Source organism: Apteryx rowi, unplaced genomic scaffold (genome assembly GCF_003343035.1).
Source record: "Apteryx rowi isolate R43461 unplaced genomic scaffold, aptRow1 scaffold_79, whole genome shotgun sequence".
In the NCBI taxonomy this organism is placed as follows: Eukaryota; Metazoa; Chordata; class Aves; order Apterygiformes; family Apterygidae; genus Apteryx; species Apteryx rowi.
Genome location: NW_020451082.1, coordinates 1,361,632 through 1,385,058, shown reverse-complemented (window position 1 = coordinate 1,385,058; position 23,427 = coordinate 1,361,632). Strand labels below are relative to the sequence as shown.

General features: G+C 35.1%; 1 protein-coding gene across 1 annotated transcript in view; it reads left to right on the top strand.

Annotated features, from left to right (window-relative positions):
• Positions 1–23,427, top strand: part of USH2A (usherin) — a 408,708-nt gene that overhangs the window by 132,740 nt on the left and 252,541 nt on the right. Inside the window, exons 21-26 of the mRNA XM_026088840.1 lie at positions 6,744–6,874; positions 12,644–12,770; positions 13,179–13,280; positions 14,777–14,965; positions 15,488–15,618; positions 21,372–21,645. Of these exons, the coding sequence (XP_025944625.1) occupies positions 6,744–6,874; positions 12,644–12,770; positions 13,179–13,280; positions 14,777–14,965; positions 15,488–15,618; positions 21,372–21,645 (954 nt within the window). The remainder of the gene's footprint in view (positions 1–6,743; positions 6,875–12,643; positions 12,771–13,178; positions 13,281–14,776; positions 14,966–15,487; positions 15,619–21,371; positions 21,646–23,427) is intronic.

Here is a 23,427-nt window from a genome sequence, read left to right as displayed (position 1 = left end):
TAGTAAGAAGATTAAAGCTAAAATGTCCTGTTTGTTTTACCAGTAGTGGGTATAATGGGGTAGCAAGCAAAATGAGAAAAAACAGGTATCAAATTAGTCATTTTAGTGTAAAAGAAATACTAGGTTCTAATCTAATGTTTTAGCCTGATAGTTAGTTTACACAGAAAATACTACACTTTGTCCCCTTTTTATTTATTCATCATGTTCTGTATTTATGCTTGTTCAATCCTTCARTTTGACTTGATGTTTTGGTAGTTTGAGGTATTAAGAGCACATTAAAAAAAAAGTCTTCAAATTGAGGTTCTCCAACTTAAACTTTCACAAAATATATATATATTTTTGTCCTTACTAATTCTAAGAACAATGGATTTATAGCGTCTTATTTGCTTTAATATCATCTCCAATACAAGAAAAGAAGTTGCCGACCTGGAATTGGACACAAGTTACAGTTTGGAAAAAGAAGACTTGTCTGTGTGTGTGTGTATGTGTGTGTGTGTGTGTGTATGTMCATATGTATGTGTCTTTTAAGTATATATTTTAAATTTCTTCTAGAAAGAAAACAACTTGAAAATGGACAGCATTTACTTAATTAATGCATTTACTGACTTAGTTTAATGTTTGTGATGATGAACTTGAAAGATATTTTGAAATACATTAAGATAATGTCAAAATATGGAACCTGTTCCTGTACCAAAGTTAACAAAAGATATTGGGTAGATTGGGGAAGAATACTTTCGAACTTCTCCTCTGAACAAAACCCAAAAGCCTGTAGGCTGTCACAAATTCTTTCTGAAGAGTGATAACTCTGTGGATTCAGCAGAGGATCTTCATGAATATGTCTAGGAAAGTGTCCACCAAGCTCTTTCTTCTCACCTAATTCCTTTGTTCATCATGTGAAATGGCTCTAAATCCTGATCCATTTTTCTAAAGCTTCCTTTTTTGTTTTTTCAAAAGATGTGTTTTGGTAGCATAAATATATTTTAAAATGGTACCATTTAAGCTATTGTGATGACATGTAGCAAGCAGAATCATTCCCACAGAGCGAATAACAAGTAAATATTCATTCAATGGAAGTGTATAGTACCATAAAAGATGCTGTGGTTTCATTAAATACAGCTTAACTGAAACCAGAATTAAATTAATTATTGAAATAATTTTCAGTTAACCCAAAAAGAGTTTTACTCCCCACCTATCCCTGCCCCAGTTAAAAAGAAAACTTGTTTAATAATTTTTGTTGGTAAATGTACTTTGATTAGGTGAAAGCATTTGTACATACTTTTAATGTTAAGTAAATGCTTAAAGTTTGTTATCCTGAAGGAGTGTTGAGAATCTAATGCTGCAATCAAACTTTTCCTATATGATTTCTATTAATTTCGGTTGGCATTATGCACAAATAAGGGCTGTGGTAAACATAACAAGATCAGTTTCTTTGCCAACAGTTTTCTGTTAATTTGGGTGGAGTATGCAATTATATAATTATTTGCAGCAATGTATATAGCAATATAAACAGGTAGTACAAATTGGGTTTCTTGGAGAAATTGCACTGAAAATGCATGTGCTTCACAAATTATACAAAATTAATTTCTTATAATGCCTTGTGATTTTCCAGAAAATAGGCAGCTTGCTTTCTTTTCCCAACTGCAATGTTCATTGTTTTCCTTTTATGATTGCCTAGGTACACAAAGAAAATGTTTATGATATGCTAGGGTATCTAATTATTATTTTTACTTTTTAATCTGACATATAAGGGTTGTTACAGGCTATATTTATGAAATGAAAATATAATTAACTGTATTCTTACTCTCTGCATCAAAGTTGAAAATACAGTTATAAGGTTGTTCTTTTCACTTTTGGACAGGTCTTTAGATGCAATAATATATAGGTTTTGGCAAAGTGCCATGGGAATGTTAAGATATGTATCGGCTTTCTGTATGGATATCTAAATATGTAATGATTCTAAAAAGTTGTATTTCTTGTCTATTTTGAATAGAATGTCCACTTGAATGTCCTCTGAATGTCCATTTCTGGAGAAAAGTGCATTACAGGTATTTTAGCAGAGTTCATGGGACAAAGTTAATCCAGAAGGTAACCCAGGAAGCCTTAAGCAGGCCATTTTGCTGAAATCTCTCAGATATGTTTGAGAGATGTCTCCAATTACTTTGCACCTCTGACTATTTTCTCCCATCAGTTCCTCACCCCCAAAATTTTAAGAAGTCAAAACACTTTGAATATTTTAGTATTTTGAAATGCTGATTTTTTTTTTTAAACTAAGTTCAATTCAGTTAAATTGGAAGATGTTCTACAGAAAACCTCTTTAGTTTGGGTGAATAAAGTGTCTTGGTCAATCAAAACCTATTTTCAGCTTTTTATTTAGCAAGCATAAAATGGAAAAAAATTTTCAGGGTTAGTCAGTGAATTTTCAAAACTGTTCAGTTTGGCTATGAAATTGAAAAATTCTTTGCCGGAATAATTATAAACTGAATATATATATATTATGCTAATTTGGGAGCTGCTCTAATTTATACTTTTTTCCCTGATTACCAGCTGGCTCTTCTAAACTCAAAATAATCCCATGTGCTCTGTGAGTCTGCTGTGAGCAAAAACTGCAGTCAGCCTCTCAAGAGCACATTATTACCTGTTAATACTTTTATGAAGATCTTGCAAGCTGTATTGGGTTGTACAAGGAGAATCTGAATCCAGCTGTGAATCTGAATCTGAAATGTTGCTGAAGTTCTTAAACGTGCTATACTTTTATAAGGGAAGTAAAGAGGTGGTGTAAAAATCATTTCATATGCATTTTCTGCATTAGATAAAGAACTGGTTTCTGACTCATCTAGTGTTATAGGAATAGTATATCTTTTTAGTTTTAATATTAGCATATTAATGAAAGGAACTTTCAACACTGTATGCACTCACAGGATAGTATACTGATATTACCTCTCGTTTTAATACCTTAAAAATGTCATATTGGTCACTTACATCCTTATTCTTCTACCAAGCTGGATGTGCCATCTCTGAAACTAGGATAAAAATCTAATCACAATGCACTATTGCAAACCTTTAAACTATGTAGGTACTGACAGAAGGATAGAATCTACCCTAACACACTTTGGGATACTTTGAAACATTAATAATATTATTAATAATTATTTCATCTACTTGTCCTTTTATTACAGTATGTTCTTTTTTTTTGTCTTTTATGTTTGCTGTAGACAAGGCTTGTGTTGTATCTTGTATAATGCTGCTATCATTAAAGAAAAATAGGTTTTAAAATAATCCAATCAACTTCAACAAATATATTCAGTTTGTTCATTTTGTTCCTGTGTCCTGTGCTATTTTTTACAGATGTTAATTTTTTCTCACACAGCTGACCTGCAAAGTTTGCAGAATATTATCTATAAGAGATGAGGTTGCTTAATATGTGATTTCTCCATTATAGTCAGTACTGGAAATACAGGAAAATGCTAGTATTGAAGTGTGGAAGTACTTATTTGGAGCTAAATTATACAAACTTCTTATCCTATGAGGATCTTCAAAGATACCTGAACTTAAAGGGGTAGAGGCCTTCTCCAAATTGCATAATATATAGGTTGCAAATGAAGTCAGAAGAATTTGCTTTATAGGCTGCGAATGAGAAAGATTATCCGATAGTCCCTGACTCATCACTAATTCATATGAGGCTATGGCAGCTCTAGAGGCAGGAGTTAAGGTTTTTGTAACCCTCTTCTTCAATATGCAAGGAAAGAAGGCTCCTGTATAACATTTCAAAACTTGAAGAATTACTGCAATATTATCATTATGAAAGAGTCATTTAATTTATATTTTCTAACACTTGCCATTGCACAATAATGGTTTTTTTGGAGATACTCAATTATTTTGTTTGCAGCTGTCCTAAATTAGGTGTAAGGAGGAATCCTTTGGTCTTCAGAAATGTCTTTTGGTAGCTTGACAAAAATACTGGCAGCTTGTTAAATTAACTGGGCTTTCTAATGCTGGGATTATAGGCCAACAGTCTCATCCTTTCCAGCGCATATTGTGATTGGAAATGCACAGAACCTTAAAGAACAGCAATAGTGGTGATTTCTGAGCTATGCAAAGCTATGCCCTCTCTCTCTTCCTGAAATATGGCTACTGGTTTTTTGAGCTTTTTACTTTAAAAAGGAAAAATGAAACTCAGAAGGATGGGGAAAAGAAGCTGAATTGTAGGAATATTGTTTGAAAAAGCAGGTTAACTTTTCAACTGAAATATCTTTATAAGTTAGTTTGCATAATACATCATCTGGGTCCTGTCTTTGCTGGGTGTGGTTGTGTACAATTGCTTTTTGTAGGTATTTTAATAGCATGATGGATTTTCATTATCTAGAGAGAAAGTTTCTTATCTGTGAGCGCATCATATTATATTGCATGAGAACATCTACATGATTAGGAAATGTGGGTCAAAGGATATTTCTTATGGGTAGAGGTAATTAACAAGCATTATCTAGTATGAATATGTATCAGAATTATGATTCTTTAATTTCTTGTAATAGATTCTGTCTACATGAAAAACTTTTATCACTTATTATTTTCTGTCTGACATAAGATGGTGAAAATGTGTGTGAAGAGACTGAATTGTTTGATAGAGTTGGGTAAAAAACATTAAATTGCCCCGTTCTGTAAAAAGCATTTTAGGCTGAAATATCATGGAAGTGTATATGAAAGAAGTAGCATTGAAAACACATGAAAATATTTCTGGAAAATTGCTGCATATAACAGGGATATGGTTTTCTCTTCCTTTCACCAACCATTTCACTGCTTTCTTCCAGCTGCATGGCTCACCCAACATACGTAACTCTAAGTTTCCAACACATTCTTTTCAAATTAAACTATTTTTAGCATGAGTGAACACTGGAATTATTTTTGCTCAATCCTTTACCACCTGTCCCCCCTCAATTAAAAGAGTGAAAGAGGAATCATATTCCAGCAGGAGGGATTTGATTGGCAATTCCAAAAACATTGGCTTCCATGCTGTTGATCAGGTGTGGGTATTGTGACTTGACTGCAGGAAGAGGAAAGAAAAAGGAAAAAGAAATAACAGTTTGTATTGCATAAAGTGGTGGGAGATAGGTATGCAAATAGATGGACCACTTGGGTAAATAAAGATACAGTGTGGAGATGATAGATTTACACTGTAATTTAGAAATGGTATGTTTATGTTTTACTTTGATCTTGTCAGATGTCTGCTGGGAGATATCTTTGCATTAACACTAACTCAAGGGAAGCAGATCATTTATGGTACCCATCCAGTTTGTAGAAATTCTTGGTTACTCTCTTCTTATCCGTTCCAAGAGGGGAGGTGTCACATACTTCACTGTGTATCCATATGTTGCATCATAGATTGATCACATCCTATTGCATTTGAGACGTATGCTGAGATTTACCTTACGATCTAGCATTGCTGTTCAAAATTTTGTTGTACGTTTTTTAAGCACATGGCTGAGTCAAAATTGTGAGATACCAGAATATGATGTAATACTGAAAAAATAAGGTTTGCATGACTCAGTGTTCCCTCTGAGTAATTATTTCAGTGTCTTTTTAGATGTGGAACCTTTGTCCAATATTATRCCTTTGAATATTAGAGAAAAGGTACGTGTTGCTATTGCTGCCTTTTCATTTCCCATTGCAAAATAATAGTACAATAAAAGCAGGGATTAACCATAGACTCAGCCTGTGATATCTAGATTTTCACATTAGAAAAGTTGTGCCAAATTTTTCATATGATTTTGTAACTGTTATTTGTTTCTGTAAGAAGATTTTCTAGGAAACAGCTTAAAAGAAAGTCATCATGGTCATAAAAAATGTTGGTTATCCAAAACTTGTTTGTTTATAATTATGTTCCTGAAAACTGGGATATACAATATTTTATGAGTTGCTTCATTAATGTGCCCTTAGATGGTTACTAAGTAACTTTATATTCTGGGCAACAATATTCCAGTAACAGTATTTACAAGCTGTTTCATTAGCTTTTTGCTTTGATATTTTATTTGTGGTAAAAATAATGTAAAAAAAAAACCAAACAATTTTTTTTCTTTGAATGGTATTCTGTTTACTTTATTAGTTTATCAGAAGCCAAATGGAGGACTATTAATAATGATTTGGAAGGTTCTTAATTAAGCATAGTTCATAACTATCCCTTGGGATATTTCCAATTTTTGTTAAAACTTGTTCTTTTTCAGGTTTTTTTTTTGTACTTAGATGCCATCATATATATATATCTCCTTTGGAACCACAAAGCCATTATTCTTCATAGAAACCCTTTATTGTAGTAACATCATTCCTGCTTTACAGATAGAAATGTTAAGGGAGAGGTGAAAGTCCATACGCAAAACTGGGCTTAAATCTTTTTCTGGTTCTTCCCATTCATCAACTATTAGCACAGTATGCTAGTATTTGAATTACATTTTCTTAAGAAAGGGGTTACTTAACAGCATAAGTCACAATTTTGTGACTCTTTTACAGGTGAGTAATAGCTTTGAAATCACTGGAATGTCTCTCAAAGCTTAACTCAGACTGGGTTAGAGGAATTCCTCCTACAATGACTAATCTGGGTTTTAGGTGAACAAAGCTTCCATGCCGTGACTTTGGTTTACCATTTTATTGCTGTTTTTTAGAAATCTTTTTTCATTTGTAATTAGACTCGTAAGACTTGTAAGAATTCATAAGAACCATTTTTAACACTAACCACATTTGCTTTTTTTAACCAGGTATTAAAGTTAAATTTAGAACGCAGGAACCTGATGGTTTGATTTTTTTCTCTGCATCACCTGGGAATCAAGAGGAATACATTGCACTTCAACTGAAGAGTGGTCGTCCTTACTTTCTTTTTGATCCACAGGTACAACAAAAAACCCGAGATCATATAAAAATAGGTTTATTACATATTCCAGGAATTCTTTATATAATTGATGATGTGAGGTGATGGGACATTTACTTTATCCCTTTTTTTAATTGATTTAAGTTATGTTTCTCAGAACCCTTAGGTAACTGGAAATTTTGGGGGAAAGAAACATTGAGACACCTAAAGCTTTATTAATTTCTTAGTTAGTTACATGTTTGCCACTGTTAACAACTTTGTTTTTGCATTTTTATGGGTTGTGGGTTTTTTGCCAATACCACTAAACACCTCTACAACTTTAAGTACCAAGCATTCAAACAGTTGGGGGGAATTAGTTTTTCAATTAACAAATAAAGATTTTGTGTTATTTTAGTCAATTATTTTTTAGCATCTCATCTTGAGACTTAATCTTTTTCTACTGGAGTTAATGTATTGCCATTAATGTCATGAAAGTAGTCTCTTGCTTCCACTAATAATGACTATAACAAAGATGGAAATAATCAGGGAAATATTAGCAAATAACTTCCACAAAATTAAAAATAAGATCACATTCCTTGCATTTCTGTTTGGGTAATTTTTATTTTCTCTGCACCCCAAAACTGAATTGTATATATTATGTAATGCTCCCAGGGGATGAACAGAAATGTTTAATAGTATCAAAAGGTGTGTATTTAGAGATTTGATAATCCACCACTAACTTTGCTTCCTGAGCTCTGCCATGGTTAAACACATGGACCACTGGTGCTCCATGAACATGCAAAGGTATTGTGCAGCAATGTAGCTTCTCTTCAGCTTTGGAGAATCTGTAGAGGAGGCATGGTGCTGCACAGAGGTTAATATGTATACATCATGATAGGGGCTAATGGACAGGAAAGGGCCTAAAACTAAATCTGTATTTATTTTTCATGTTGTTAAACATGTCTTTTCTAGTGATCAAAAGCTCTCAAACTTTTGTTTCTTATGCCCATCCATCTCCTACAGCACACCTTTCCTTCTCTTCCCCTTCTCTCTCCTACTTCCTGTGTAGGCTCCTGCTAGTTTACCCCTTCTTCCTGCACATGGGGAAGGATGGGCTGACGGCACCATGCTCTCCAGTGGTGGGAGAGAATGTACCTGAGGCTGCCTTTTTTCTGCAGAGAATAAGCTGGGTCCAGATTTGTGTTAATTCTCCCTGTGCTTTCTGCTCTTGCCTTTCATTTTCCATCTGCCTGATCTCTGTCCAGTTCTCTTTTCCCTTCCCTGGCGGTGTTGGGTTTCAGCAGTTCTGTCACCAATGAAAGCAGTTTCTGTGGTTTGCCAAGTCCGACCCGTGGCAGATCTGGCAGATGAGAGGAGCTACTTCCCAAAGCTTCCTTCATTTTCCAAGAGGGTGAATTGTTGATAAAATCTCTGTTGCTTCAAGATTCATTCTGTGCCCTCCTGTTGGGGGACAGCTAAGATATGTATTCTTTTTGAAAGTGAGATAGATGTCTTTGACGTCCTGCTTCTGAAATAGAACGGGTGAAGGAGGGAGCTCATTTCTAAGGCTTTATCGGAAGAACTATAGAGGTCAGTCTTCTGCTGACTTTGTTGCATTAGACAACTAGCAGCAAATACTGAAAATAAGAAAGGGCTCTTCTATGCTCAAGGATTCAAGCTAGATCCACAAAGGTACTTATTTAAGCATCTGAACCTTGTTAATTTCATAAATTTATGACTCTGACCTTTAGACTCTCTTCTCTACTTTGATTCATAGTCACAAAGCTAGATATAGCTAAGAAAGACCTTTTCTTATAGTCATGATGCTGCATATTTACCTAAGAGTAGAATGTGTGAAGATCCCAGGCTTCCAAGTGTTTAATTCTACATCTCCACCAAATCTGTTTGTAGTATTCGAGAGCAGTGCCACCAGTGCCTTATTCAATGTTATTGCTACTGAAAGCACCATGTCTGACTTACCATAGTACAGTGTCTTTTTCCGTGTCTACATCGAATTGATCCTTGCAGTGATTCTGTGGCCAACTAATGCAACCAAGACTTTTTCTGACAATGGCAACTTAATGAGTTCCTAGTTACCAGTGAAAATCCTTGTTGCTTATATTTTGTATTATTAAACCTAATCCTGTTTCTTTGTCAACCCTTAGCATTCTTCTTGCAGTGATATTGAAATCTTTCTACATATTGATGAAGCCTTCCACTTCTGTGTACCCAGCAGGTTTCATGGGATATCTCTGCTTTTTGAGCTAGGATCCTTTGGGAGATAGTAATGATAGACCTCAAGATTAAGCCTTGAGGATTTTACTAAATAACCTCCCTCCACCTCTGTTGTTCCTATTTCAATATAACTGACTGTTGTCATCTCTTCTGCCAGCTTCCCATTCACATGATTAGTCCCTAGCTTCTTGAATGTAAATTATGATGTCTGCAGTAGCACTGAAAAAGCATACCAGAACTATCACTTTTTTTGTGTAGAGAGTCAGTCATGTAATTGAAGAAAAATAATTTGTTGTGAACTAAACATGGGTAAATACATCTATCTCATATCATCAGCGTTTATTCCAGATAATTTCATGTTATTAATGTCTCACTAACAGATTTGTCATTCATGGATCATTCTTTTTTTCCCCCCTTTCTTGTGTGGAGGTACTATATTTACTATTATTCTATTATATATTAGTAGTACTATACTAGTAGTACTATATACTACTATTATATATTATTATTCTTCTTTAGCAGATTTGTTAGATTCATTAGAAGTTCTTTAAAAATATTTAATGTAGTAGTACTTTCTGTGATGGAAATGACTAGACCCCCTTTATTTCTATATTTCTTACATAGTTCGTTTATTTTTCAACACATGCATTGCAATTCTGATCCCTCCTCTGCCATTATTTTCTATTCCTGTAATGTCAGGTGTCATGTTCTTTTGCAGCAATTCTTATTCCTTCATTTGTTTATCATAGTTTGCGTTAGTGTGCAAACATTTAATTACTTCTTTTTGACTTCATGTGCGTTCCTAACCAGGGTATAAGCATTGTTTTCTCTAATGATGGTCATAACATATCTGATAAACATTTGCAGTCCTGCCTTTGTATTCTTCTTAAAAACTGCAAAAAATTCCTTTGGTGACATGTGTGTCTCTGCTGAACTGTATCTCTCTCAGCTTGATATAATATTCTGTGCTCCATTCCAGCTTGAACCTTTGTCTTCTTACAGGTTAATTATTTTTACCCTTGGTCCCTTTCAGGATTCTTGTATGTATCTTTGCTCATGATAAGAAGTACATTTTCTCTTCCCTGAATCTGCTCTGGGGATRGTTCTGCCAACTCTTTTTAGTGGGGAATCTTCAGCAGCTTAACTTACTTCTTCCTTCTCTAAGTGTGAATCTTTTTCTTCCTGTCCATTCATACTTCTCTTAACTTTCTGTACACCATCCTTCATCTAGCTTTGTCCTAGCTATCTCTGTTGTCTCTCTTTCTTGTTGACTAGCTGTTCTTTTCTACTTCAGTCGGCCCGGAATACCTTCTTTCTTAATGATTAGGATACACTTCTGAGGGTATAGTATATCAGGATTCTTCTCAGAAGATGGAGGAAATTTAGTCCATCTCTTCTGTTTTAGAAGGTGACCCATTTACTAAACTTTTCAGCAAAAGGAGGATCACTTGCTGAATTTTCCTGATTTTCCTGCTGAATGGTTTGTGCAACAGCCAAAGTAGTAGGCACAGTCTGAGAGTGAACTGTTACTCCCAGAAAAGAAAGGTGGAGAGTGCCTAGTAATGAATACCAACTGTGCTTTGCTGCCTAGCACTAGCAAAACTTCAGTACTTATTCACTTTCTCACTGGTAAGAATGTGGACATTGAAGGAACTTTACTGGCAGAAAAGTAGTTGCATTCAGGCTGTAGCACTAAGACAGTATCTTTGAGAATCTGTATTTTAGATGTCGCTAAATATTTTCATGAATGTAGACTTCAGCAAGAAGACCCACCCAGATTCATATTTATTTACTTATTACTGAGAGCTGCTAAAAGATAAGGCTTATTGTATGACTCAGCAAACTAATCCAGATTTGGTTTCCTGTAGGTGATTTTCAAACTGTATAATGAGCTGTTTCACAACAGAATGCTTAAATGTGATCACAGAGTCGCTCAGGTAGTTCTGGTAAAATGTCTTATAGAGGCTTATTAATGTAGTGCATTCTGAAACCTGAATATAGTCTTTTTTTTTCCCCCCTGAAATTAAGCACAGGTTAGCACATATGGTTGTGTGGTCCAAGATTGAATTGGTTACAAATAAATGTGGTTTCTGATGTAGAAAACTATTAATGCTCTAGACTGTTGCCAAACATAATATGAAGAACCACTTATTCAGGCACCTGATCTTTAGAATGCAGCATCGTTTGTAACAATTTTAACGCTAACTAAGTACACTTTGATGAGACAGCATTTAATAAAATGCTCATTAATTTCATCATTAGCAAGGGTATGCTAAGAAGTAAGCCAGTTTCTTATGTCACGCCCAATTAGCATCCCATGCTAGTAATCCCATTAGTATTGTTGAATTCACTAATGGAAAAACTAATGGGCATGCTACCAGGGCACATTAATTGGGCATGACACCAGTTCTGGTTTTAATTATTAAACTACGATAATGAAATGTGTGTTTGTAAAATATTAAAATGTTGAAATAGGAAAGAAGACAATAAAAAATAGTACATGAAAAAATGCATGTTAGTATGTAAGGGTATGTAGCTTTGTATTGTTATCATGGGACAGAGAACTGCTGTACAAACTGCCTCAATACCAAGATGTTGGTTGCATGGAGTAGGAAGTGTGGTAAATATTCATGGAAAATTATTTTTCCTGTAGTCACATACACGTCATATGTATTTTCATGCATAGGATGCACAGTGACAGTACAAAAATCCACTGTAAAATATATACTGTGTTTATAAATCTATATGCTGGCCAGCAATTTCTAATAGATGCACATCACTTTAAAGGGACAGTACTTAATTTCAATAGACCTTTTTAGTGTTAATCACAACAGGTACTGATACAATTTTTTTCTCATATTCCTAATACTAATGTCTTTGAACTAGAAAGAGTGCTAGAAGAGGTGAAAAAGTTTCTGAACGGTCTTATTTACTACTGCAAAGTAGCATGCTAGACTTTAAACTTATAAGGAAATGTTATTTTTCCTTTATGTTTTTTTTTTTTTCCCCAGAAATTGATTTTTCTGAAGTCTGTCTTAAGCCATATGGGTAATGGTATAGGTCATGATCCTTTAACATTATGCAGTGCCTATGCAAAATAGTGTTTTTCCATTCAGTAATTTCCTGGTACAGGTCTGTTTTGTGAATTCAGCTGAATAACATTGAGTTTCCACACAGTTCAAGTAGGATATAAAGTTTTGAGAAAATGTTACTGGAATTATTGGGAAGTACTTAAACAGTGACTTTGTTTAAATAAATAAATAATAAAAAAATCTGTGTGACATGTCCCTTAAGAATTTTTCCCTCATCTTCATGTTAATCAGTGGAACTAACTACACAGGGTTTTCTATTGTTAATAGAAACTAAACTGGATCCTTGATCCCTCATTTATTATTTGAGAAGGTTAATTTAGTGGGGGAATCAGTCCTTAACATCGTTCATTATTTTAGCATAAGTTAAACAGAGGACTTTTGTCTTTGTTTTCAGATGTTATATACCACAGAGTGGTGGAGTGAAGTATAATTGTAAATCTTACCTTTATAATATTCTAACTCTGATTCTTCTGTTAATAAAAAGGGATCTGCAGTAGCAGTCACTCCAACTAATGATGGTGGAAAAGAGTACAATGATAACAGTTGGCACCAAATAATTGCTACAAGAATTCAGGCCCTGGGAAACATCACAGTGGATGGGCAGTACACAGGTAATCAATCCAGTTCCATTTTGTTTTATTATTTTGGTATAACACAGGGTGTTGCTCACTTGCTTTCACTTCCACTACTTATTTTTATCCACTCAGCTAAAAAATTCATTCGGCATTTTGTGACAAAATTGCTACTGTTTTGGCCATGTATCTGAAGTATCTGTCCTCTGGGAATTGTTGGTAATTTAATACTAAGTGTGAACAGTTTTAATCTTTTTGTGCTTTTATATCTGTGATTGTATTGGTATTCTTTTGTCGAACACTATTGTAAATCTTTGTAGAATATGTATGGAAAAGCATTAGGATATGGGTTACATTAGCATCTTTTATTAAATGTCATTATTCTGTTATAGATTCGAAAATTTATTGAAAGCACTGAACACAAAATTAATGACCTTTCTTGTTTAGGTTCTTCCTTAGCTACTAGTGGCAGTACCATTATTGGAGAGAACACTGGGGTTTTTGTTGGAGGACTTCCACAGGGTTATACTATCTTAAGAAAGGACATAGGTGAGTATGATTATGATATAATATGATATACCTGAAATCCTATACAGTGGAACGGACTTTACTTTTCCAGTACTGAGGGTTCTATTTACATTTTATCAGGAACATGAGGACAGTACTTAATTTACATAACTATTTACACAATTTTTTGATCAAAAGTAAGTCTCTACAGTTTATTGAATTTTATCTTTAGTGATAAATTGAAATATGTTTATAGCCAATTTCATCAGTAGTGAAGCAGCGTTATATCCAATAAGGTTTGTGTACATGTTAATGAATTTTATATGCAGAGCTATAAACCTGCAAGCAAGTTGTTGTGTATATGAATCTTAGGGGTGTGTTTTACATTCCAGATTCCCAAATTCTTTTCTAAAGCATACATTAAAAAACGCGTTTGTTAACTTTAGCATAGGGCCTGCAGGAATACCACATGCTGGCCTTTTTTGGATCCAGTTTGGATCCATCAAGGATTGTTGTATTCTACAGCTGTATTTATGTGGAGCTTGATTGTAGCTGGCTTCCACAGAATCAATAAACACATGACTTCATATATAAACTGAGTTTATTTGCTAAGTGTATAGTCTACCAGCAGATAATGGAGAGTTGACTTTGTACAAAAACAGTAGGTAATCAGCTGTTGTTTTTGTCTCAGAGGCTTCATATGCAGGCTTGCACATTTTTTCAAATAAATCTGAAGGCAAAATTGTGTATTAAGTTTTCATTGCCACCCACTGGTGGCATGAAATCTAGTTGATTACTTGCTGTGAGGCACAAGGTGCACTAGATTACATTTTCTCCCTTCCCTTCTTTATTTGAGTTTACTAAAAGCAGGAAAATGTGCCTGTGTTCTTCTAAAAATTTGATTCATAAAATTATCCAGGGTGGATAATTTTTTTTGAGGAAAAATTATCCTCAAAAACCTTAGCTGAGTAAGAAAGTAATCAAAATAAGATTGATTATAATTACTGTTCAAGATAAGGCTCTGTATAAAACCTGCTTTATATTTTTCTGCCCAGCAGGGAAAAAGGAATGGAAGCCACGAATTACTATTGTTTATCCAAATAGGGAAAGAAAAGCTTTCTAGTTGAGCTTCTAAGAGTATATTCATCTGCCTAAGCTTTTGCAACACTGCTTCTTCCCATTCAGCCCATGCATGTCTTTCTTCACAATTATTGTTTTGTTTAAAGAGGATAAACCTGAAAATTTTCCTTAGAATCTCCATGGAGTAGATCTACTATGTTGATTTTAAGGCACCTTCATGGAAAAGCTCAAAAGGCTTAACTCTTCCAGCTACGTAGCAGTAGCTGCTGTCCTTAATAACTAGACCCATGCAGAAATCTGGATTTAGCTTAGAAACTGGACCTATGCAGAGACTGATGGCTGGATATCAATCCACACATGCACATATATTAGAGGAAGAGTGTGTATAAAAGACATATATTCATCTCTATATTTAGTTTCAGGTGATTTGTTTTAATAAATGATTTTCCTTTTTGCAGGGATGAAGATGATAATCCGGAAAGGTTTTGTGGGATGTCTTAGTGACATGTTTTTGAAAAAAGTGCATACTCCCTATGAAAATTGGGAATCTTTAAAATGGCAGGATGCTGAAGAGCAAAACAATGTCTATCATATTTGGGAAGGATGTCCTATTGCCCTCCCAGAAGGAGCACATTTTCTTGGCAAAGGTAGTTTGCTGTACTACATACCAGTCAAATATGTTCTTGAAATTTAAAAAGTGATCATATCAAAAGTATTTCAATGATCTGCTTTTCAAATAAGTTTTATTAAAAAGCATTATTTTCAAATGGATTAAAATTTGATTTCTGTGTTTACAAGAATATTTGTTGCCTGGAAGAGGAACTGCATTCACTGACAGGTGGTCTGGTTTAACTGTACATGTATTTGACATGTGTGTAAAAGATGAAGTTTCATTTTTGAAGAGACACAGACGTCCATAACATATCAAAAACTCCAGGTCTCTCACTGCAGTAAAACATTAGGACATTACACCAGTTTGGATCATTGTTGCACCTTATGGAGAAATATCCTTTACAAAGCTGAGTGATAACATTAAAAACCTTAATCTTGAAACCTCTGAGTTCTTCATGTCAGTGTAGAAAGTAGCATGTAAGCTTTTGCTTTTGGTTTCTTGCATCTATTTATTTAGGTACTTGATTTACTTATTCATGTACTCAATTTCTTTCAAGGTTTCCTGGAACTGCATTCAGGTGTTTTCCGTGGTGGACTGGAATTTGAGATTTCTTTGAAATTTAGAACAGATCAACTGAATGGATTGCTTTTGTTTGTTTACAATGAAGATGGCCCAGATTATCTTGCAGTAAGTTTAGAAATCAGTACAAGTAACTGTATTTAGATATCATCTGTGAGTTTTGCTTACTGACATATGCCCACCATTTAAAGATATTCCAAACCATAAGTTATTTTTGTGTTCTACTTATTTTGCTATGTACAGCATTTCAAAGCACAGGAAGGAAAAAAAGACTCCAACAGATGCACAGAATAAGTTACATTTCTTATTTATGTCATAAATAAGAAAGATACCAATAATTAAAAGCAGAATTATTCTCTTTACTCAATTAGAAGCGCTTAGAATATAGAACATAAGACTTTCATTAAAAGCTTTTGGTTCATTCCCATGAAAGTGTAGACTTACCTAATTTATCCACCGATACCAGAAATAAATCAATTCAATTGTAAATCAAACAATCTATTAAGGAAATTGTCCAGTATCCTAACAAAGTCTTCTCCTCTAGGGTGATATACATATATGTTTTATATTAATTCTTCATTTTGATTTAAAACATAAGGGTTGTCATATAGATTGAGATTAGTGGTCCAGTTTAATTCCATCCCATCTCACTCAGTCGTCTCTCCATCACTGTTTTCCCAGTGCTATGGAGGAGGCTGCACAAATCCTGCCTTAGGCAAATTTTAAGAGATATGCCTGAGAACTTTATTTTTGATGCCTGTTAAATAAGATTGTTTTATGTTCAGAAGCATTCATATCTCTGTCCTTTCCAAGATTTGTTTAAGGTTGAATGTGTTTGTTGAGGTTTTCAAACTTTTTAAATTCTTCAGGTTCTTTTATAAATAAACTACTAGCTTTTAGTTTTCTACAGTTCATTTCAACTGAGGAAACAGGATGAATGGTATCAAGCCAGTTCATGAACGCTTGTGTACTTACATATGTCTTCTCATATTCACTTCTCTGTGATAAAATTTATTTTATTTCCCTCTTTTTCTTAATTTGGAAGTTTTTGCGGTGTCTCTAATATTCATATTGCCAAAGCTTTCTCAAATATCTGTTCTTTTTTTCAGAAATGTGATCATAACTAAACAAAGATAAGGTATCTCTGTATACATATACACATGTATTAGTTGCGTGGCTCTGGATTTTGATATTTTTCTTCCTCCAAGGATTTTAAATGCAATTAGACTATCATCACTATTGCTGTCATTGCTATAGGTCAACTATAGTTACTACTTGTGCCAACTACTAGGTGTTATGGAGGATTAAACTGAGAATAGTAACTTTTTTAGTTGTTCCAAGGAGCAATCATTTACAACATCAGGAAACTGCTTGTTCTGTTGTAACATTTAACCAGTTTATTTGCAGGAGGCTGAAATATCTCATTATTATGATTTTACTAGCCTTTCCCCCTCCCCACCCACTTTTCTCAAAATATGATATACTTAATATTTTGTCTGGTATATCACCAGACTATATTTATGTTTTTTCCCATGGCTTGATATAACTGATTCATGTAAATGATATTTGGGACTCTTATCTCCTAGATTCTGGAGATTTTTGAGGGTACTGTTATTCTTTATGACCTAATCTGTATTGTTTTATACCCAAATGGTACAGTATTCTAGAAATTTATTTATTTATTACTATGAGGCTGTTTCACTAATGACTGTCAGGTCAAAGCCTGTTTTGTTACATGCCATTATATCTAATTTCCTTTCCCTTTAAACTTATGACCTTAAGTATATAAATACATTTTTTTTCCTTTTCAGAAGGACTAAACTATAATTTACTCAATATTTATTTTTTATATTACTGTCTTTTCCAGCAAATTGTTTTTCCTGGATTTTGAGTTCTTCTAGACCTGTTTGCTTCCTCCATCTCAAGCAGCCTTAGTCCAGAAATTGTAATGAGTTTTAATAGCAGCAGTCTTGCTAATTTCATGTTATTCCTCTAGTTTTGCCCTGAAGTAATGACCAAGATCATAGACTAATAGCATAAGATTCCATACATGCTATTGTCCTGAGCTGAAAAGACTTGAGTATGTGTAATTTGCAGCATGGATGGCACTATTCGCAGGGACAAGTTATTCACAAGGATGAATGTGAGGCATGTTTTCTTCTCAAGATTCTTGTGGCATATGGTCCTTGTTTCCTTTCTCTTGCTCCATGAAAGACTAATAGAAATAGGAGAAAATAGCTTCTGACTATAAAGGAGAAAGGGAACGTATTAAATTGAAAGTGCTGTCAAAGCATAAAGTAATTAGACAAAACAATTTCCTTCTCTAACCATACTTCCAGATTTTCTGTCAATTCTATATTTATGTTATTCATAGCAATGAAATTGTGATTAGTTATTTTCCTCAGTGTTTGTCCTAACCCAAGTAAAAAGTTTTTATCTCACTCTACTCCTGACCTCAATCTCTTCCCAACTTTAAGATGAGGAATTTTAGAGAGCATCAGTACATACACGCTTTTCCAGCCCTTGCATCTTTGTGTTCTGCATGTACGTAATGATGACGGAAGGTTTTTCTGTACACTTCAGCTCACAAAAAAGGTTAATAGTGAAAATGAGGTGTGTAGCGTGCTCAGCACGAGCTATGATGTCTTTGTTAGGAGCTTTGCTCAGGAGAGACTTGCACTGACATGGAATTAGAAGCTGATATAGATTAAAAGCTATACCACTTATCCAAAACATGAATGTATGATAGTATTGCCTGACCCATTCATTTGCATAAATCACAGGTCTCTTATTAGCTTTGTAGTTTTTGACTGACTATAACTAGACACATGGCTGGACTGCTGCCAAAGAGTCTTTCTTATCTTCTGCCCAAGACAAAGTGTTCTAGAAAGGTACTTTGTTTGCCTCTCTTCTGTGACTTCCAAGCCCTGAGATAATCTAGAGATCTATCTCTAGTATGAACTGTCTCATGTTTAATTTGTTATTCACCTGAACCCACCAGCTCCTTTTCTTAAAACCTCATTTCTCTGTCCAGCATATCAACTGCAGCCTCCTATTTGTTATCTCTTGCAAACTTGCTGACAGTACACTCCATCCCATCACTCAGGTCATTAATAAAGCTGTTAAAAAGAATTGGTCCCGGTATCAATCCCAACTGATGCCACTAGTAACCAGCTGCCCAGGGGCTGTCTTTGAGCCACTCATCACAACCTTTTGAGTCCTGCTGTCCAGCCAGTTRCCCAGCCAGTTTTCCACCCACTTTATAGTTCAAATACAGTCCACCTATTTCACCAGTTTGATGGCAAGGATATTCTGGGAGACCATGTTGAAGGCCTTGATAAAGTCAAGGTACACAACATCTCCTCTCCCACTGCTGAGCCAGTCATCTCATCATAGAAGGCAATCAAGTTGTTCAGGCATGATTTTCCTTAAGTAAATCCATGCTGGCTGTTCTCAATCATCTTTTTGTCCTTCATATACTTGGATATGGTCTCCATGAAGACTTGCCGTACAGGGACCCTGACTTAGCCCTAGTTCCTCCTCCTTGCCCTTTTTGAACATGCCTTTTTGAAGGGAGTCTCCCTTGATTGACCCAGCCTTACAAAGAGGATTGACAGTGGCCACGCGATTACACTGAACAGCTCCCTCACAGCCTTGGACACATCCCATCCAGTCCTATGGACTTGGGTATGTCCAGTTTGCTTAAGTGGTCTCTATCTTGATCTTCCTCTGCTTGAGAGGAAAAGAATGTGTCACATCCCTGGGCTCTGCTACTAGGCTCAGAGAACTGGGAGACCTTGCAAGCATACTTTACCAGTAAAGACTGAGGCTAAGATGGTATTGAATACCTCAGTCTTTTCTGTGTCCTGTCACCAGGGCCCCTGCCCCATTGAGCAGCTGGCCTGTGTTTTCCTTAATTTTCATTTTCCTGCCATCGTGCCTGTAGAAGCTCTTCTTGCTTATCCCTCCCAGATTCCAGCTGAACTTTGGCTTTCCTAATTCCAACCATGCATGCTCAGGTATATCAAAATAAAAATGGTGTGTACGGAGAACAGTATTAATTAAAATTACAGAGGTGTTTAATATTTTGTATCCCAAATTCCAAAAGGCAACTATACTTTTAACCATTAAACTGGGAAGATGCTCAGGTTTGTAGTTTTGATATACTSCTCTTAGAATGATCTTATATTGTCTCTTTCTGGTGATGGTGGCTAACATGTTTGCCAGAAGAAGAAGAAGATGGTCTTTGTGCTTTTATGGCTAAACCTCATAATACATCACCCAAGGAAAAATTAACAATCAAGTTTTTCTAAAGCGTTCCCAGAATTTTATCCAAAGCAATCAATTTATCTGTTGTTTTTCTGAACCTATGCTCAGTACCAGAGAGAAGGACCTGTACATGCTAGATATATCCAGAACTTTACTTTTTGTCTTCATCACACAGAACAGTTCAAACTGAATAGTTCTCTATCTCTGGATGCACTTGGGCATTCTAAATGTCAGACCAGGTCATCACAAATAACACAAGCATCATTCTCTGCCTGCTTCAAGACTATGCCAAGATGAGTAAATTGGAAGAAGGATGTGTTGAGTAGTGACCCTGTGTCAAACACCGTGCCCTCTCTCCAGCTGCCAGGTTGCACACCAAGTTTGGCTGACTTGCTGGCACGCTGCTGCAGTCATGATGTAACTCATGCAGCTGAAACGCTTTCTTCCCACCAGCCTGGGGTTCTGATGGCAGCACAGTCTGATCTGTGTTAATTCTTATTCTGTGAATTAAAAATGGTAACTTTCCCAATGGGCTGCTTTTTTCAAGCTGTGCTCATCAGAACTGATCCCATGATCTATCCCTCACTTGTAGTTTAATGACCTTAGCTACCAAAGGCTACAGACTCATGGAAACAAGAAAATTTGTGGTTCCAAAGAAAGAAACAAACAAAATCTAACCTTCTCATGAACAGTGCTGATGACATCTCAAAGACTGAGTTCTTTATTCAGTTGGGGTCACTGTTAAGAAAATGCAATCAGACTAAAAATGCTGTGATATTCATATTCTCAGTAACAAATATGTCAGCTTGTCAATACTAGTGATAAGCATTTATATTAAACTCATAGTTCTTATTATACTTAATAAGATTTTTGGCATGGAAATAGAAATGTCTTTTTGTGAGCTTATCCATGTTTTTCAATCACGAATTTGTCATCTAAATGTTTAGTGTTCTGTACCTGCTAATTTACAATCTCACCGCTCCTTGCTGGTGCATTCCATTCACTTAGGATAAAGAGTCTAACAGTAAAATATTTGGAAACTTCTGCAGCAAAAATTTAAGTAAAATGTATTTCTATTTGAGAAAATTGGCATATTAATCTCAAAAAGCACATACAAAAACAATTATTTTCTTAGAAGATTTAGAAGAATAAGGATGAATCAATACATGCTGGAGAAATTTGAAATTGAGTTCACCAGCTAATTAAAAAGAGCCTAATCAGGTCTGACATTTAATTTCCTTATTATCTTGTTACATTCTTCCAAAAAATGAATTGGTAGATAAAATACTGTTTTCTTGTTTTCAAAAAAGGCAAAACAATCCTGATTTATTGTCTTTTCTTTTTGCTTAGTTACATTAATGCTGAAGTGAGTTGTCAAAAAATTAGAAATAGTTTCCTACATTCTGAATTAACTGATACACTGTATTTAATTTGATTTGTGTGAACAATTTTATTATTTCTGCTATCCTGAAGATAAAAATATTTTTACATTTGCATTTTTTCAATTGTTTTTTTAATATCTACAGTGTGCTCATCTTTAATTGCTCTGTGTGTGATGTCTTTTTCAAAATCTTCTGTTTTAAAATACATAGATTGAACTGAAGAGTGGAATATTAAGCATTTTGTTAAAAACTGGCATTGTCTTTACACAACTGGATCTCTGGTTAGGACTGTTTTATTGTGATGGAAGGTGGAAGAAAGTAACTGTGAAAAAGGAAGGCTTTGTAGTTTCAGCAAGTATGAATGAACTGAGAGAACAGACACTGGAACCCCGTGTTCAGCTGCTGGAAGTAAACTCGCCCATCTACATAGGAGGAGTCCCACCTGAGATTCAGAATACCTATAAAGAACTGGGATTAGAAGAAGGTAAGATAACACCAAGAGGAGCCTATGGTTTTCAAAAACTGTTGTCATCCTCAAGGTTGTTGGTGGAGACCAATCTGCTGGTAGTGTAAATTAATGAATATGTAACATTGATCAAGTTTAGCAGAGAAGTAAATTTGTCCTTCCATCCATTGTTGCTTTCTGAACTACCAGCTCTCTCTACCCGATCTAACTAAACTTACTGCTGATCCTTTTGTAATACTATGAAAATTCTTCCAACTCAGTGATATCTGAAGTGATCTAACTCATAAGAGTGGAATTGGAGAGTGACAAATAGTAACCTGAGATGCACAACCAGCAGAGTTCAAATCTTCCTCATAGAAAGCCAGTTCATATAACTTGTCTCACAAAAGTCTACTCACGTTAGTCTTGTTACACACCGATAACTTGTCTCACAAAAGTCTACTCACGTTAGTCTTGTTACTCACAGATCTGGAAAAGACAACTGATGGAGCACAATACAAAAAGCTTAAATCGCTGTGATGAAGCTGGATGCTGCCACAAGTAGCAACTGTTGAGATCTTGTTAGTCCTTCTTCAAGCAATACTAATTCTGATTGAAACATCCAGCGAGTATAAAATTCTGAATTTGGATTTTGGCTRTGTTACCTAATGTCTTTCACATTACCAGGAGGAGAAGAGACACTCATGTTTTAAGCCATCACTTTGACCTTTTTGTTCTGAGTCTGATTTCTGGGGAAAAAGAGACAAGTATTAGTTACAGCCTGCTACTAATGGCTTCCACCAAAGGACCAACTGTATGAAAAGTAGTCAAAAAGATGTCTATAAAACTAACCCTGTTTAGGATTTGGAGGGGTTTTTTTTGGTTATTTATGAAGCTATTTATCAGTCATGATGTATTTTTCAGATACTACAGACAAATAAGTAACAGTGAGTAAGTGATTAGTGAGAGATCTAGTAAATGATTTTGAATGCATGTGTTCATATTGAATGTGTGCATGCAGGGAAGCTATGTAGAGGTGTGTCAAAGCTTTGTGAGGTCGCAGTTACTGAATGGCTTGAATCAAATCAAAGCACTGGTATTCACAGATAACTCAAAAATATTATTTTAAGTATTCTTCCAGTTGTATGTATCACATATATTGTAAACTTCCTCCAGGTTGTGTGTGCATAATTTTTATGGCCCAGAAGAGCTAGCCAGTAATATCCTGTCAGTATTGCCTCTTAGCAGATGGTATAGCCTTGTGAGTAGATGCATTCTCAACTCCTGTCAGTATTGCCTCTTAGCAGATGGTATAGCCTTGTGAGTAGATGCATTCTCAACTCCTGCAGCAAAGAGATCTATGAACAAAGAATCTAGGGCAAAATATTGTCTAAAGTGAATGTCTGAAGTGCATATTCAGGCACATCAATAAACATGATTTTTTCCACCAAGCCTCCTCAAAACCCTGCAAAATAGGATGGCAGCTATGTGTATGTATATTCAGAACTTCTGAAAATAGAACTCCTTTTATGTGTTCCTAAATGTAGATTTAAATGAGCAAGTTTAGGCATCCACATATGAAAATCTTGGCTTAAGTGCCTATTTTTAACTTATGTCTGACCTTATCATGCTCTCAAATGTAGCCTGTCAGTTTTTATCAGTGTGACCAATCAGAATGATAGCAGTAATGGGAAGATTAGTCCAAAGAGGAAATAAGATTGAAACAGGACATAGCTCCATAGTATGTTAGGGCATACAGTCTAGAAAGTATGGAAATCTGTGTTAGTTTTGGTTTCCTTTAATGTCACTCAATTTGAAATA